The 14,725-nt window shown below is 43.6% G+C and overlaps 1 protein-coding gene and 1 long non-coding RNA gene across 5 annotated transcripts in view; one reads left to right on the top strand and one right to left on the bottom strand.

Annotated features, from left to right (window-relative positions):
* Positions 1 to 722: 722 nt before the first annotated feature.
* SP140L (SP140 nuclear body protein like) overlaps positions 723 to 14,725 on the bottom strand; it is an 81,192-nt gene continuing 67,189 nt past the window's right edge. For 2 of the 4 annotated variants that reach the window (XM_055379717.2, XM_055379719.2), the window contains exons 11-19: positions 14,450 to 14,554; positions 12,236 to 12,378; positions 11,002 to 11,049; positions 7,657 to 7,698; positions 4,212 to 4,327; positions 3,391 to 3,472; positions 3,011 to 3,088; positions 2,647 to 2,790; positions 723 to 1,656 (exon numbers count right to left, since the gene is read on the bottom strand). In XM_055379717.2, the coding sequence (XP_055235692.1) occupies positions 1,558 to 1,656; positions 2,647 to 2,790; positions 3,011 to 3,088; positions 3,391 to 3,472; positions 4,212 to 4,327; positions 7,657 to 7,698; positions 11,002 to 11,049; positions 12,236 to 12,378; positions 14,450 to 14,554 (857 nt within the window). In that variant the 3' untranslated portion in view covers positions 723 to 1,557. Of the gene's footprint in view, positions 1,657 to 2,646; positions 2,791 to 3,010; positions 3,089 to 3,390; positions 3,500 to 4,207; positions 4,328 to 7,656; positions 7,699 to 11,001; positions 11,050 to 12,235; positions 12,379 to 14,449; positions 14,555 to 14,725 lie in introns of those variants that run through there. The other 2 variants (XM_055379718.2, XM_063695269.1) reach the window with 2 other exon arrangements.
* LOC129531970 (uncharacterized) lies at positions 4,234 to 14,614 on the top strand. Its single transcript, XR_008677510.2, has 3 exons — positions 4,234 to 4,334; positions 6,540 to 6,710; positions 14,497 to 14,614. It is a non-coding gene; the product is annotated as an uncharacterized lncRNA (long non-coding RNA).

Below are 14,725 nucleotides of genomic sequence, written 5' to 3'. Positions count from 1 at the left end.
CACCAAAACCCATATTTCTTATAGTTACTTTTCCTCACTTCTTAAATGCCAGACAATTGTACCAGCTATTTTAGTACAGCTATGTACGTAGCTGTACTAAAATAGCTTGACCTGCAGCTCATCCAATTTACTACAGGTGAAAATTTGGGCAACTGCTCAGTGATAGCACTTCCGGGACTATCCATATTCCACCCAGCACCACTGGGCTAGACAGTGATCCAACTCCAGAATCCTGTCCTCAGAGCTCGCTTCCTGGGGCCAATACTTTAGGTTGCATTCCCCAGAAGCACATTCTGGGATGAAGTCCGTTAAGCAAGAGATTGATGGTGAGGGTTCGCTCAGAAGGGAGTGGGGGAAGCTCATCACGTGGGCAAAAGCTAAGCCAGGATGTGGCCACAGCTGGAGACTAGCTCCAGCCTGATACCTGGGAGCACAGAGTAGCCACACACCACACCCTTGGTCCTGCTTTGAGGCACAGGGGCCGGCCTCAGGCCACGGGGCGTCACTTCCAGGTGAAGCTGATTCCATTTAACCAAGGGTAATACTCTGGGGACTGCTGGCATCAGCGGCCACCACTCAGCAGCTGGGGATGAAAAGACCTGGTCAGAAGAGGAGATGGTGCCAGGATACCAACCACTTTGCGGGGGAGGGAAAAATGGCTTCCCTCTACCCTGCTAGGTTCTTTGGCTGAGCTACGAATGAATTAAATTGACATAAGTAGATTGACAGGAGGAAAAAAATTTTAATAATATATGTTTGCACAGGAGTTCCACGAAATATGAGACTCCAAGAAGGGTCAGATGATTGACACTCATACACCATCGTGAGCTAGCGAAAAGAACGGCGGTTTGGGAGTTCTGCAGGGAGCTGGCCACAGAAGTGGGAGAGTGAAGGGAAGAAGTGTGTCATGAATAAAGCTTGGCTGGTTTTCAGATAAAAGGTCTTGCGAGTGGCCAGGCGTGGTGGCTCACTCCTGTCACATCCCAGCACTTTGGGAGGCCAAGGCGGGCGGCTCATGAGGTCAGGAGTTCGAGACCAGCCTGGCCAACATAGTGAAACCCCGTCTCTACTAAAAATGCAAAAAATTAGCTGGGCATGGTGGCAGGCACTGTAATCCCAGCTACTCGGGAGGCTGAGACAGGAGAATCACTTGAATCCGGGAGGCAGAGGTTGCAGTGAGCTGAGATTGCGCCATTGCATTCCAATCCCAGGCGACTGTGTGAGACTCCATCTCAAAAAAAAACAGAGGAAAAAGGTCTTGTGAGTAATAAATGTTGTCTGGAGCAGACCTCAGGAGAAGAGGTGAGAGTCTGTCTGTGCTGGTATCACCTCCAATCTCCTTCCCTGTGATCTCAGTTCCTCTTCCCTGGTTGATGAGATTCTTCGGGATGGGATTCATGATGATCAAATTTCTTTTGAGGATTTGTTTTTGGGCAGATGAGGGAGGCTCAGAGAAAAGCCGCTCCCTGCATGTGCTATTTCCCAAGTGCTCTCAGTTTGAAGTCAGTGGCAACCAGTAGCATATTTCCTGAAGGCCTTCAGCATCCACTAAACCAGTCAACTGTTCCCATTTGTTTCCTGAATAGCAAATACTTCCTTGAAATCCTTCTCAAATTCAGCCTCCAGTCTAAGTCCCATTTGGCCAAAATCCTTATACTGGAAAAAAGTAATAAAGATAAAAACGATGTTCCTTATCATTAGTGTCATTAGATACCTTTCAACTGAGAATGATCAGGACTCTTGTCTTTAAAAAATAAAAATTGTAAGTTAACAATTTATAATGGTATGTATTTTGGAGTACAAAGCAGTGTTGTGATTTATGACTGCTATGTGGAATAATTAAATCAAACTAATTAACATATTCATCATCTCAAAGAGCCATCATTTTTTGTGGTGAGAACATTTGATATTTACTCTCTTGACAATGTTGAAGTGTGAAATACACTATTATAAAGTAGAACTCTTATCTTAAACACCCTAAGTTACATTAACCAGGTTAAACTTGAAAACTCATGCAGCTAAGAGTAACTTCCGTTTCTTACCAGCATGATCCTTTCTTATTAACAGGGCAGAAAAGTGAAATCATTTCCACAGTTGGGATTATTACTTCTTTGCCTTTGGTTGCTTATTTCAGTGGGTTGGAAAAGCAATCTAGGTTCTTTCACCAATTCAGATAGTGGAAGGGTATAAGGTAAGATCACTGATCTGTTCCTTTCTCTGTCACTTCTACTCCTTGCTGGCAATCCTTGTTGGGATATGGTCTATTCACATGCAAAGAATCTGGAGTTTGGGATTTCTGGGATTGGGAGCAGATAAGAAGCACAATACCATTTTAAGATGAGATTCTCTTCTCTTTATATGCTGCAGCAGGCAGGACTCAATTGCTCTCTCTGAGCTCCTGTCTCCTCTGGGGCAGGTGGGGGAGGAGCTCTCAGAGACCTGGGGTTCTGGTTGCAGGGACACCTTTTGATTCAATGTTTATTTGCTAAGAAGAGCTTAAGTTCTGCACTGAAAACAATCAATCACTTCCAGAACCCTTGCTCGTGCAAGCTTATTACAGGATGAGGGAAACTAAATTTTTCTAGGCACCAGAAAATGAGGGGAAGGATGGAAAGAAATGAAATGGAAGCAGGAAGAGCCACCTACCTTGTAAGAGGCCCTGTGGTTCTGGAAGATGAGGCGCATGTCTTGTACAAACCCCTCCACTTGGGGGTAACCGTGCTCATTCAGCCTTTTCTTGATTTTATCCAACCACATGGGCTCCTTCAGGCCTTGACAAGCCTCTCTAATCTGGTGACAAATATACCAATGGAAAAGCTACCGGCATAGTTCAATGTCTACCTTCTGTGGATTCCCATAAAATCCAGCAGAAATACAACAAGGTGAAGGTAACTAACGACAGCATGTGCTCTTGCCCCGTGGGATTAAGATCACAAATCTCACGAGGGCCCATTTCAGGGTCAGGTAATGTCATGGCAGCCTGTAATCATGGGTTGCTGTTGTTACTTACATAATAATAGTATGGAATCTTGGCAAAAAAGGAGCTCTCAGAACAGCAATAGACTTTCAAGAGGAGGAACTCACATTTCTGCAAAAGAAAGAGGCCATAAATGAAAAGCAGCTTGGAGAGAATGAGCCCACATGCATGAGACAGAGCACATGACTCACACCCTTCTTCCTCAAGTTTCTCTAACATGTGTGGCTCTTGGAAACAGACATGTCATGGCTGAGTTATTTTTTGTGCAAACAAGTTGTGGGGTTCTATCAGTGCCATTGAAGTGTGGCGCGGAAGAGCAGGCTCCTGTCGGTACATTCCCCTGCCCCTGCGCTTGTTCATAGTTCTCACATGTGGGGGGAAAGGAGAAGGCTTGGGGTTTGCATCTGATTTACCAACTGTTCCTCAGGACACATCTGCCTCTCCAGGACCTCAGATTCCTGACAACACTGTTGGCTTCCCAGAGACTCCTTCATCCTGCAGAAGATGCAATTCCATGGGGTCCTGAGAGATTGGACATGGGTCAGTAGAGGGCAGGGAGCTTGGAAATGGCCACCATTCCTGTGGCTGCCACTGTCTTCCTTCAGGAATGGCTGATGGGCTCAGTCATGGGAGGGAGGGGAACACCTCCCAGAGTATCCAAGAACTGCACATGAGGTCTCCAGCCACTGGCCTTTCCCTCGCATCAGTGGTAGCAGCAGGAGGGAAGCCTCAGGAAGGTGGTGTCACCGTGAGTGGGGACTATCCTTTCCCTGTCTGAGCTGCTGGGAGCACAAGGAGTCCTGCCTGCCAGGCCTGAGTGTCAGAAACTGGGCTTTCAACTCCAGGGACATCAGGCCTCCATCAGCCTGAGACCGTGCTTCCTGTCTTGTATGAATAAGTACAAAATATAAACAACTGGTGTTTTTTTTCCTCAACCCCCTGGGACAGGAGACCCTACTGCAAAACTTCAAGGAAAGGACAATACCAGTATGTAGGCAAAGGTCCCCAACACTGGCCTCAGCATATCAGAGGAGGTGTCCCTGAGAGCACAGAGAGCATTTACCTCCTGCTGCCAGCGTCTCCCACTGCTCTCTGGATCACACTGCTGGGTCCCAGTACCCGATGAACCTGCTCCTTCCCCATCTAGACACAAGCAGACATTCTGCTCGAGAGTGTGCATGGCAGGTGGAAGGTCCCTTAAAGGATGAAAGAGAGGTGCCTGCATGTCACTTACTTCTCACTTTCCACAGGCGGGATGTGGCAGTCCTCATGGAAGACTCTTGAACAAGTGTCGCAACAGAACAGCTCCCCTCCATCCCGGCACACCTCACACTCATCCAGGTTTCTCATCTAGAAGGTAAAACAGTGTCCACGTCACTGGGAACCGCAAGATTCAGGAAGGCCAACCCTCTGGGCATCTAGAACACACTGCTTATGTGTGAGCCTGTATAGACAGGCATATGCCTCTCCCTGGGATATGAAGGAAAAGCATGGCATGGAGATTTCAGAACAAATCCTGGTCTGCAGTGAAGTTCAGGAGGAAGGGGTATATATCAGAATAAAAACGTTTTCCTTATAAAACCAGAGATTATGACACAGAAAGCCTAGCAACACAGCAAGAGGATGATCTTATAGGAATCTGAATAATTGTATTATGCTGCAGATAAAACCAGGTTTTGAAGTAAAGTGTTAAATCCATTTGTCTATACTACAAATCAACTCATGAAAGGGAGACCCAGAGAATTACATATGATGGAATAACCTTCTAAGATATCATCACATCCCATATTCTTGGCCATAAGTTCCCCATGAGTTGAAGACAGGGCCTAGTTAGGGGTTCCTAGGCTGTAGGTTTTGTGCCTAGAGGGCTGTGCACCTACCTTTGAGGGGGAAGGACCATGAGTACAGATGACCAGGTGGGCCACAGGGAGCACAGAGCTCTTTGGCTCTGGGATCCTGGCAGAAGATCTCCCATGACTTAGCTAATTTGGATTGTAAGGTGCAAAGGTGTCATCTCTAATGACCAAGGACCAGGGTAACAGCACCATACAGTGTTGAAGATGGAGACCCTCTCCTCATTTCCTGGGCCCATAAAAGAGCTGGTGCTTTGTTCTATAAAAGGAATGATAAATCAACGAATTCTCCATTTCTCACAAGTCTTAATATGTGAGACCTTTAGCAAGATTTAATTTCATTTGGGGAAGTTAAAATATGATAGTATTTGCATCCATGTGTTGTGGAGCAAATCCCAGTCATTAAAAACCAACAGAATTTATAGAGCAAATATAGAGACCAATACATTATATGCTGTATTGTAGACAAATGCATGTGTATTCATGACAAAGAACTGGTCTGTGACAGAGCCCTTTGCTGTTCAAGGGAAAAGTGCTGTAAGGACTAAAATTAGAGTTCAATATTACGTGCAGCCTGGACATCTGGTAACACTGGGAAGGCCTAGAATGGTCTATCTACAAGTCCTCTGCTGGCTCTGCTTCTGCAGATAAGGTTTCCTACCAACACTTCTGATCAAGAGGACCACTTGCACCTTCTGCTTATTTTTGAATAGCTGATTTCATTTTCCTGCCAGCCATGGAATTATTCAAACAAGCCAATCACACTCTGCCTCTGGAAGCAGGGGACAGCCCACCCTCCACAGCCACTGGCTGCTTCCTCTGTTCCTCAGCACAGCCCCCATGTGGCCCTATGTGGAGTGCCTACAGGGCTCTTTCTGCTGCTACTTCTACTTTTATATTTTGCCCAGCTCTCTAAATTCATTTCAGCTCTAGCTTAGGTGAAATCCTTCTCCCGTGATCTGGATTTTCAGGTTCCCCAGTGAGGATACGTGTTCAGAGGTGGACTTTTTCCCTCTCACACTTTGAGAACTCACAGTTTTTTGGCTGTCTCACAGAGTTTGCAGTGGCAAGCCACTTCTTTCAAAGGGTCTGTGAATTCCTTGTTTTGCTGGAATGTTCCTGTGGTGGTTCTTGTAGCAAATGTTCACAATTGGGTCTCAACATGCTGTTCTGTCTGAGTTGGAGGTGGAAGTTAGTCCTGCCTCTTATCTGCCCTTTTTTTTCTCCAAACTTATATCTTTTCAAGAAGAGATTTGATTTCTCTGGTTCTTTGGTTGTTGGCCTGGCTGTACATTAGACTCATCTCAGGAGAGTATATAAAATGCTAATGTCCTGAACCCAACACCAGAGATTCTGAATCACTGGGTCAGGGTTGAGGCACAGGCACTGGTATTCTTCTTTAGGTGACAGAATAGGCAATTCTATGTATCAGCATCAACTGGGGACCTTGAAGAAATCCTAATGTTCAAGTCATACATAGTCCAGATTGATTAATTTAGAATTTCCCTAGAAGTGGGATCCAGGCAACAATATTTTTTAAAGCTCTTCAAGTGACTCCAAGATGCAAGATAATTTGAGACTCAGCCTGAGCAAAGTCTGGTTATGGAGGCATGGGGATATTATAAATCAATGTTGTTATTGGCCTTGGAAAAATTATTAATAGGGGTGACCATACCTTTGCTGGAACTGTTTTCGTCTTTTTCCCACAGACATCTGGCTGTGGGCTGTGAGACATAAACCTCCATGTCAAGCTCATACAAAATCAGCCACGCAAACACTGACCTCCAGGGCTGTTTTAACCATTCATGAGTCCCTGAGTTGGCCGGGCATCAAAATCAGTGTGGATAAGAACTAAATCTTGTTGGAGGATTGCTTTGGAGGTAAGGTGTGTATAAAACTATTTGAGCATCCCTCCTCTGTTAACTATTATGTGTCAGTGCTATTGCATGATATTCTATGTGAGTGCTGCCCCCTGGAGTTGTGCAAGAAGGTGACCTTGCCTAAAATTGGCATCTCACTGCAATGAAAAGGAGCAAACCAGAATTTCATTTAGAGAAAGAACTCCTCCATGATTTCAGCAGAACCCAAAGCAGGCAGTCATATAGCAAGCAGAGAATGGATGGGGCCCAGGGGATCAGAAAGTTTGCATAGTACTGAGCACCAGATAAGCAGTTGAGTTAAAATGCCTCAGGATTTGCTAGGTCGTGATGGTTTCAGTCCTAACCAGCTCAGCACCCTAATGGCTTCCCTGAGACTGGTGATAGGGGCTCTGTAAAGGACCTGTTGTCCTGTATGTACTCCTTTACAGGACTAATGACAGGCTCCACACCTTAAACATAATAGCTTGGCCTGGTCTGTTCCTTCTGGCTGATGCTTAAGACCATCTTCACTCTACCTGCACCTTGGAGTGCATTTTTGGGATTTTCCCTTTCATCCATACCCCTTACTTGAGAATGCTGTTATCCTCTCACATTTACTCCTTCCCCCTAATCACCAGGCCAGCCCTACCCATTACCACTTCAAGCTCTGTTTCAAGAGACCTCAGTGGTCTAGAGCTCAGCCTCCCATACTCACTACCCAAGGGAATAAGGAAGTAAGGATATTGGAGGGTTTCCACTGAAACAGATGGAAAGAGTGCTTTCACACTGCAAGACATCCAAGGCCCAGGCACATCTACCTGGCTTGGGTGATGCAACTGAATTCACATAGCCACATACTCCAACTGAGACTGAACATGCTTCAGGCAACAGCAGTCATGACACAGAACATATGCCTGGAGAAAGAAGTGGAATATTCTGGGGGTCGTAGTTCAGAATTTGTACTTACACAAGGGTCAACTGAGCTATTGTTTTGAGACTTCAGTATTCTCTGTTGAAAAAACAGAAAGATTGATTTACGATATTGAATGCATTGTTTCCATCTATCACTTACTTAAATTTAAATAGTCATCTTTGAAGGGATTCAGGAACCAGTTGTAAAAAAATAATTGGGAGGAGATGAAGGCCAGTAGGCTGGGGTGGCTCCAGTGCTTTAATTTCCTATGTAAGCAAACTGAAACCTGTTGTAAACAGTAAAATGAAACTAGAGAATTTACCAACTGGAATCCGCCATCTACCTCTAATTAGCATCTTTCCATGATAATCCATTAAATATAGTTTCTCTAACGTACTCCTGTGTTGGCCTCACTGTCTGGGCTGCTGCAGCAGAGTTCTCTGAACCTCTTCTTGTTCTGAGTGCTGCCCAATTCATGAATTGCTCTTTGCTCCAATAAATGCTATTAAATTTATTTTGTCTAAAGTTTTATTTTTTTAAACAGTCTTCCCTTTATCTCATATCTGATTTTTTGGACCTATATATCTACTGAGGGAAGAAAAAGTGCCCAAGTACTACTGTTCAGCCCAATGCAAGTCCCATTCCCTGCAGGGAGTCTGGACCTAGTTTGCCCAGGCCAAGTCAGAGAAGCTCTACTTGTCCTCTTACTCCAAGGGGCCCTCAGGCATATTTCCTAAACTTGGCCTTTGTGTCATCCCACCCAGAGGAATTGCAATAATAATCAGGCTGAGAATTTATCCCCCACAGCCTCCAGGGACCACAGGGCCCAGAGTCCTGGAGGCCATGCAAGTGTCCCAGAGAAGAGCACTACTTTCTGCAGCTCCCCTAGGGACACAGCCCTGGTGATAAAATGCCTCCAAGGTCCTCTGTGCTGCAGCTCTTCTTCCTGAGAGTCTCCTGCTCTCCCTTCTATCCAAATCACAAGAAGATGTCAGGTTGACTATCTTTTAAGAGGTAACCCACTAGATTTATTTAGATTGCTTTTGGATATCCATTGCAGGAGTTGGCGCCTTTCCCTTCTGGGATACAGGCAGCCTCAGCTTTTGTCTCTAGCCCAGGGCACAGAGGCTATAAACAAGTGTGATCTAAAGCGCAAGCACCTGAGACGTGACCTTGTCACTGACTGCATCTCTGACTAGCCTAGATCTCCTACTCCACCCATTTGTAATTCATCCATGTTTACAATAAAATTGAAACAATCTTTTTTTTTTTCTTTTTTTTGAGACAGGGTTTCACTCTGTCACCCAGGCTGGAATGCCATGATAAAATCACAGCTCACTATAGCCTTGACCTCCCAGGCTTGAGTGATCCTCCCACCTCAGCCTCCTGAGTAGGTGGGACTACAGGTATGAACCACAATGCCTGGGTATTTTTCTATTTTTTTTTTAGAGATGATATCTCACAATGTGTCCAGGTTGGTCTCAAATTCCTGAGCTCAAGTCATCCTCCCATCTCAGCCTCTCAAAATGCTGGCATTATAGGCTCTAGTCACCATGCCTGGCTTGAAATGATTTTTTGAGGTCAATCTTCTGTAATGGCCATTGGAATTTAGTATGTGCTGATAAGTATATGTTCAATGGGTGAATAAGTGAATATTGTTTCAAGAGTTCAAGACCAGCCTGTCCAACATGGCAAAACCCTGTCTCTACTAAAAATACAAATAATTAGCCAGGTGTGGTGGCAGGCACCTGTAATCCCAGCCACTTGGGAGGCTGAGGCAGGAGAATTGCTTGAACCTGGGAGGCTGAGATTGCTCCACTGCACTCCAGTCTGAATGACAAGAGTGAAACTCCGTCTCAAAAAAAAAAAATTACTAGAGTCTCTTAAGCAAGCATTAGCACACAACAATTATTCTGGGTGAGTGTATCAGATTGTTTTACAACACCGCAGCTACCACCAAAAGGTTTATGTGGCCCTTGTCATGAGCCTGAGCAGAGACATTATCATGTGGCACCAATAGTGACACTGAAGTTTCCAGAAGCCAAGTGGCTCTGCAAGCAAGAGAAGCTCTGAGAGGCACAGAGGACCCATGGAGTTCATAATGAATCCTGGATCTGCCACTCGGGGGACCTCTGTTATCCCCATGAGGAGACATAACATATAGAGGCAACTGCAGCTTGTTGCTGCTAAGTGTTGCACCCCTGAATAGAGGGAGAGTCGGTTGGTTGGAAATTGCCAGCTCATTTGGGTCATCCAGGCTGAGTTACTCTTGGCATCTGGGGAAAGGTAGAGTTGCTGGTCTTTAGTGTACTCACTGAATAGGTGACATCATAGTTTCCCTTCGGGAAACCCAGTGGATGAAATGTCTCAGTGGCTGAGAATTCAAATCAGCCAGTATATCAGATAATGTAAAGGCCTGGATCTCAGGTTCCCAGTGGAATATGAAGCTTAGTGGCTAGCTATGTGTGAGCTGTTTTAGAAGTCTGTGAATGTCTTGAATGCATATTTCTACCTGAAGTGCATAAGGAAGACATTTTTCTCTTCCCCCTCCTCAGGTTCTCATTCACACCCAGTCTTGGAAAAACCATCACCTTGTCCTGAATCTACACTGCACTTAACCTATTTGTTTGTTGCGTTCTTAAGTGAAGGAAAAATCACTTTCACAGATAAAAAGCAGGTCTGCACAGTCCCTCTGGTAGAGCCAAAGAGGTGGCATCAACATAAAAGATTTTCCTGGTCAGCTCCTCCTGTAAAATACGTTTGCCTCTGGAGATCTTCCTCCCCAATGGCACCATCTTGACAAAGGAAAATAATTTCCCATTGAGAAAGAATTCTGTGTATCTGTGTGTACGTTTTTTTGGAAGGTGAAAGAGGATGTGAAAGATCAGAAAAGAAACATTCTTTTTATTACCTATTTCATGAAATGATATTTGGTTTCATACATGTCTCAAGTGACTGTGAGGAGACGTTTGCTCTATCAATTTCACAAAAGTTAGAAAATAATAACATCAGTGAAAAAGATCTGATTTTGAGTTGGAGATGATACTTTCACCTTATTATGAAATATTTTTATGTATTCCATGACCGTGTTGGATTTTCCAACTTTGACACTCTTACAACATCTGCATCTATTGCTGAAACACATTCAGGAGGTTTGTTTTGATGGCTCCTCAGCATCTCCATCTGATACGGTTTAATCCAAAGAGGACCTAGCTTTATATACACAAAGTATTCAAAGTAGTAACTCTGAAAGCGTATATTTAAAAAATTTATATGTAGGAAGTGGAGAAGGTGAAAGCTTAATTATAGTTACCCAATTGGAGACTCCATAAAATAAGATGTTGTACATGTTAAATCAGTTATGTGACAAGAATCTGTAGAAAATTATGTAATAATCACCTTTTTCTTCCTGTAATATATTCTTGGAGGATTAGGTAGAGATCCTTCCTGAAAGATAAAAAGACCAAGGTACATAGTCAGCCTGTGTTTCTGTTTTGTGAGTCTGGCATTTCCAACCTCTTCCCAAATACTTCTACCTGAGTGTTCCACTGCCAGCTCAAACCCAAGGTGTCTGAATGAGAAACCATCTCCCTGTCTTCACCTGTGCTTCTAGACTCCAATCAATAGAAGCCAGAAAATCATTTTCAGGACCATTTTCCCTTCTCTTGTGCTTCTTTCCTAAGTCCTAAGAGGTTTTCGTTCATAATCTCATACCATCTATCACTTCTTTTCCAGTTCCACCAGTGCCACTCCAGCTGGAGTCCCTACACCAGAGCTATCCAAGCAGCACACACTTATTGCATGCTACTGGGTGTCAGTCACTCTGATCAATCTTGGGTACATGAAGATGGGAAAACCTAAAGGGGTCTACAGACAAAAAGCACTCACAGAAGGATAAACATAAATAGTGAAAAAGGGCATTAGTAGGGGCTCAGGAACCCTGGGAAGGGAGGACCCATGGCTATAGGTCAGTGAATATTTAAGGAAGAGGGTAACATTTGAGCTAAGCATTCTAGACTGAGTATAGGTTTGCTAGCAGGGGAGACAGTGAAGGCATTTCAAAGCCCCATTGGTGTCTAAAATACTGTTTTAAATGTCATTTCCAATCTCAGAAGATTTCACTGATTGTTGCTATCTCAATTACAGATTTGAATTACTTAGCCCTGGCATTAAAGTGCTCCACAGACAACCCCAGTTGCTGAATTGTGCCTTATCGTACACAACCCATCTACCTAAATCCACAGAGCTGTTAATATTTTTACTATGGTTCTTGTTTTCACGCCATTCTGGTTTTCAGGTCATTCTTTCTCTGAAGTGTCTTCTTGCCCTGCTTGACTATCGACTCTCTTCTTTTTCTCAGTGCACAAAATTGTCCACATGCACCCTAGTCAGAATGACCCTTTCCTCCTCCAAGCTGCTGAGTCTATCCTGACGGAGCCCCTGGTACAACATCAGTGTGTTGCACTGTAGTGTGGTTATGGATATGGGGTCCCTCTCTCCTGAGTGAGAGGATAAACTCACTGGCATCAAGGCTTTAGCTATAACCTAACAAATATTTGGTGAATAAACAGTCTCCTCATTATTAGGGAACAAGAAGAATGGGCACAGGTCTGGCCTCTTGTCATTGGAATACCTCCATCAGCCGTCGTAGGGGCCACCCGCCACAGCGCACACTCAGCCTCCAGTTCTTTGATCTTGCGTGGCCTCCTTTGATTTCAAATTCCATGGGGGTGAACCATTTTCCATCCTCAGTCTGTATACACTTCGCCAAGGTTCCTGTAAGACCAGGGTAACTTGATCCTGAGCCCTCTTTGTTCCCAGCGCACAGACTGTGGCCACTCACCACATTGGATCTAGAGCCACCCAATTTGTGATGAAGATCAATAGCAGGAGGGTCTGGCCTTCCCTCTCAGACTTCAGAGGCCCCAAATCCAGCCTGAAAGTCCCCTCTAAGGATATTTCCTGGTGGGGGTGCACATTTCTTTGACCTTCATCCATGAGGAGAGTGATGGTTATCATCAAGAGCAACCTTTTAAGCATTTCAAAAGCACTTACAGAAGGAAAAGCAAGTGATTCTGAAAGATGAGAGGACTCCAACTTGCTGTTGAATTCTGGGGGTAGAGACCAGGCCTGAGTCTGCAGATGGCTCTGGAGGCAATGTGGAGGCAGAATCCTTACTTAGGGGTACAGTCTGAGATAGGTGCCCTGTGGCTCAGGAGGCCACACTGGCAACATGTGCACCTTCTATTACAACATTTTTCATTCAGTTTTAGGGCATTATTGAACAGAGATTTTCTCATCTGTGCAATCATGGGCAGCTGATAATAAAAAATAATTGTGAAATGTTACCTAATAGAAAAATTAAGTTATATATAAAAGATAGTCAACCCCATCAGCCATTAGGGAAATGTGAAGCAAAACCACAATGAGATACCACATCACACCCACTAGGATGATCATAATAAAAAAGACAAACAATAACAAGCGTTGGTGAGTGTGTAGAGAAATGGGAGCCTTCATACATTTCTGGTGGGAATATAGAATAGTGCAGCTACTGTGGAAAACACTTTGGTGTTTCCTCAATAAGTTAAGAATAGAATTACCATTTTACTCAGCAATTCCTTTCTTGAATATACACTCCAAAGAGCTGAAATATGTTCACACCAAATTTGTTACATAAATGTTCAAAATAGCATTATTTATAACAGCCAAAGAGTGAAAATAACCCAAGTTGATGAATGGATAAACAAAATGTGGTATATCTATATACAATGAAATATATGATTTATCAATAAAAGAAATGAAGTACCAATACATTCAATGTGAATGAACTTTGAAAACATCATGCTCATTAAAAGCAGCCAGTCATGAAAGGGGATGTATGATAGGATTCCATTTGCAGAAAATGCCTAGAATAAGCAAATTTATAGAGCAGAAAATAGATTAGCAGCTGCTTAGGGCTGGGCATTGGGGTGAGGTGGGAATGGGCATTGACTACTAATTGACATGGGGTTTTCTTTAGTGAAGGACAAATTGTTCTAAAATTAGGTGATAATAATGGCTGTACAATCCTGTGAAAATATAAAAAAAATCATTGATTGGTATACTCTAAGTGGTGAGTTACATGATACATGAACTGTATTTCAGTTAAGCTGTTAAAAAAAAGTCACAATGAAAACGTTTATATTAATTGGTGCTCAAAGAGCCAAGTTAAGAGAGATCTGAGATGAAGTCCATTCTGATAGACGTTTTTGACAGTTTTATAATTTTCAATCGTAAAATATTTTACATTAATATGTAAATTAATTCTCGTAGCTACATCATGAGGTAGGTTTTTAATTATTGTTCCCTCTCTTGGATGAGAGATTTCACATTCAGAAAGGTCCCCTTCTCTACTCAGAATGGAACAGTCATTCCTGGCACAGCCAAGGCTGGAACTCAGGCTTCCTAATGTTAAAACCTGTGATCATCACCCTAAGCCAAGCACCCTGCCTTGGTGACAGCACTCCAGAAGGGAGAGAGAATATGAAGCTTGAGGTTAAGGGCCTCTTCCCTTTTCTGTCTAATTCAAAGTAAAATACCTGACATTTTCCATCTGTGAATTGACGTTCCTGCCTTCTCTTTTGTTCTTTGGGTACCCCCTGGACACTCCATGTGTGAGTCAGCATGTAATGGGTGTGATTTCTTAAAGTCTTAAAATGTCATCTTAGGGATCCCTTCCTCCTTCCCTCAAGCCAAACTGGGCCCAGAACTCCTTGAATGATGTGTAATTCACACAAATAATTTCACCACTTCTTGTGATGCCTTCAGATAGGAGCTGCAAATTAAAGAAGACTATGAAACCCACCTTGTTCCAATTTCTCCTTATGTAAAATTCCCTTCACCCCACCACAGGTCACTGGAAGTAAAGGAGCCTGAAAATCCACAGTTTCATCTTTGTGCTTTCTTGAAGCTGAAAGAGAGGATTTCTTCATTCTGTCTCACTTTGCAAAGGCACATCCCCCCTCCCCACTGAGGTAAATCCTATAAAGGCACAAAGAGTACTTAGGAAATTCTATTCCATAAATCTCTAGAGTTTCAAAGTCTTTCTTCCAAGTGGCATTTTTGATCTGTAACTACAGAA

Source organism: Gorilla gorilla, chromosome 11 (genome assembly GCF_029281585.2).
Source record: "Gorilla gorilla gorilla isolate KB3781 chromosome 11, NHGRI_mGorGor1-v2.1_pri, whole genome shotgun sequence".
In the NCBI taxonomy this organism is placed as follows: Eukaryota; Metazoa; Chordata; class Mammalia; order Primates; family Hominidae; genus Gorilla; species Gorilla gorilla.
This window is presented reverse-complemented; position numbering and strand designations above follow the sequence as displayed.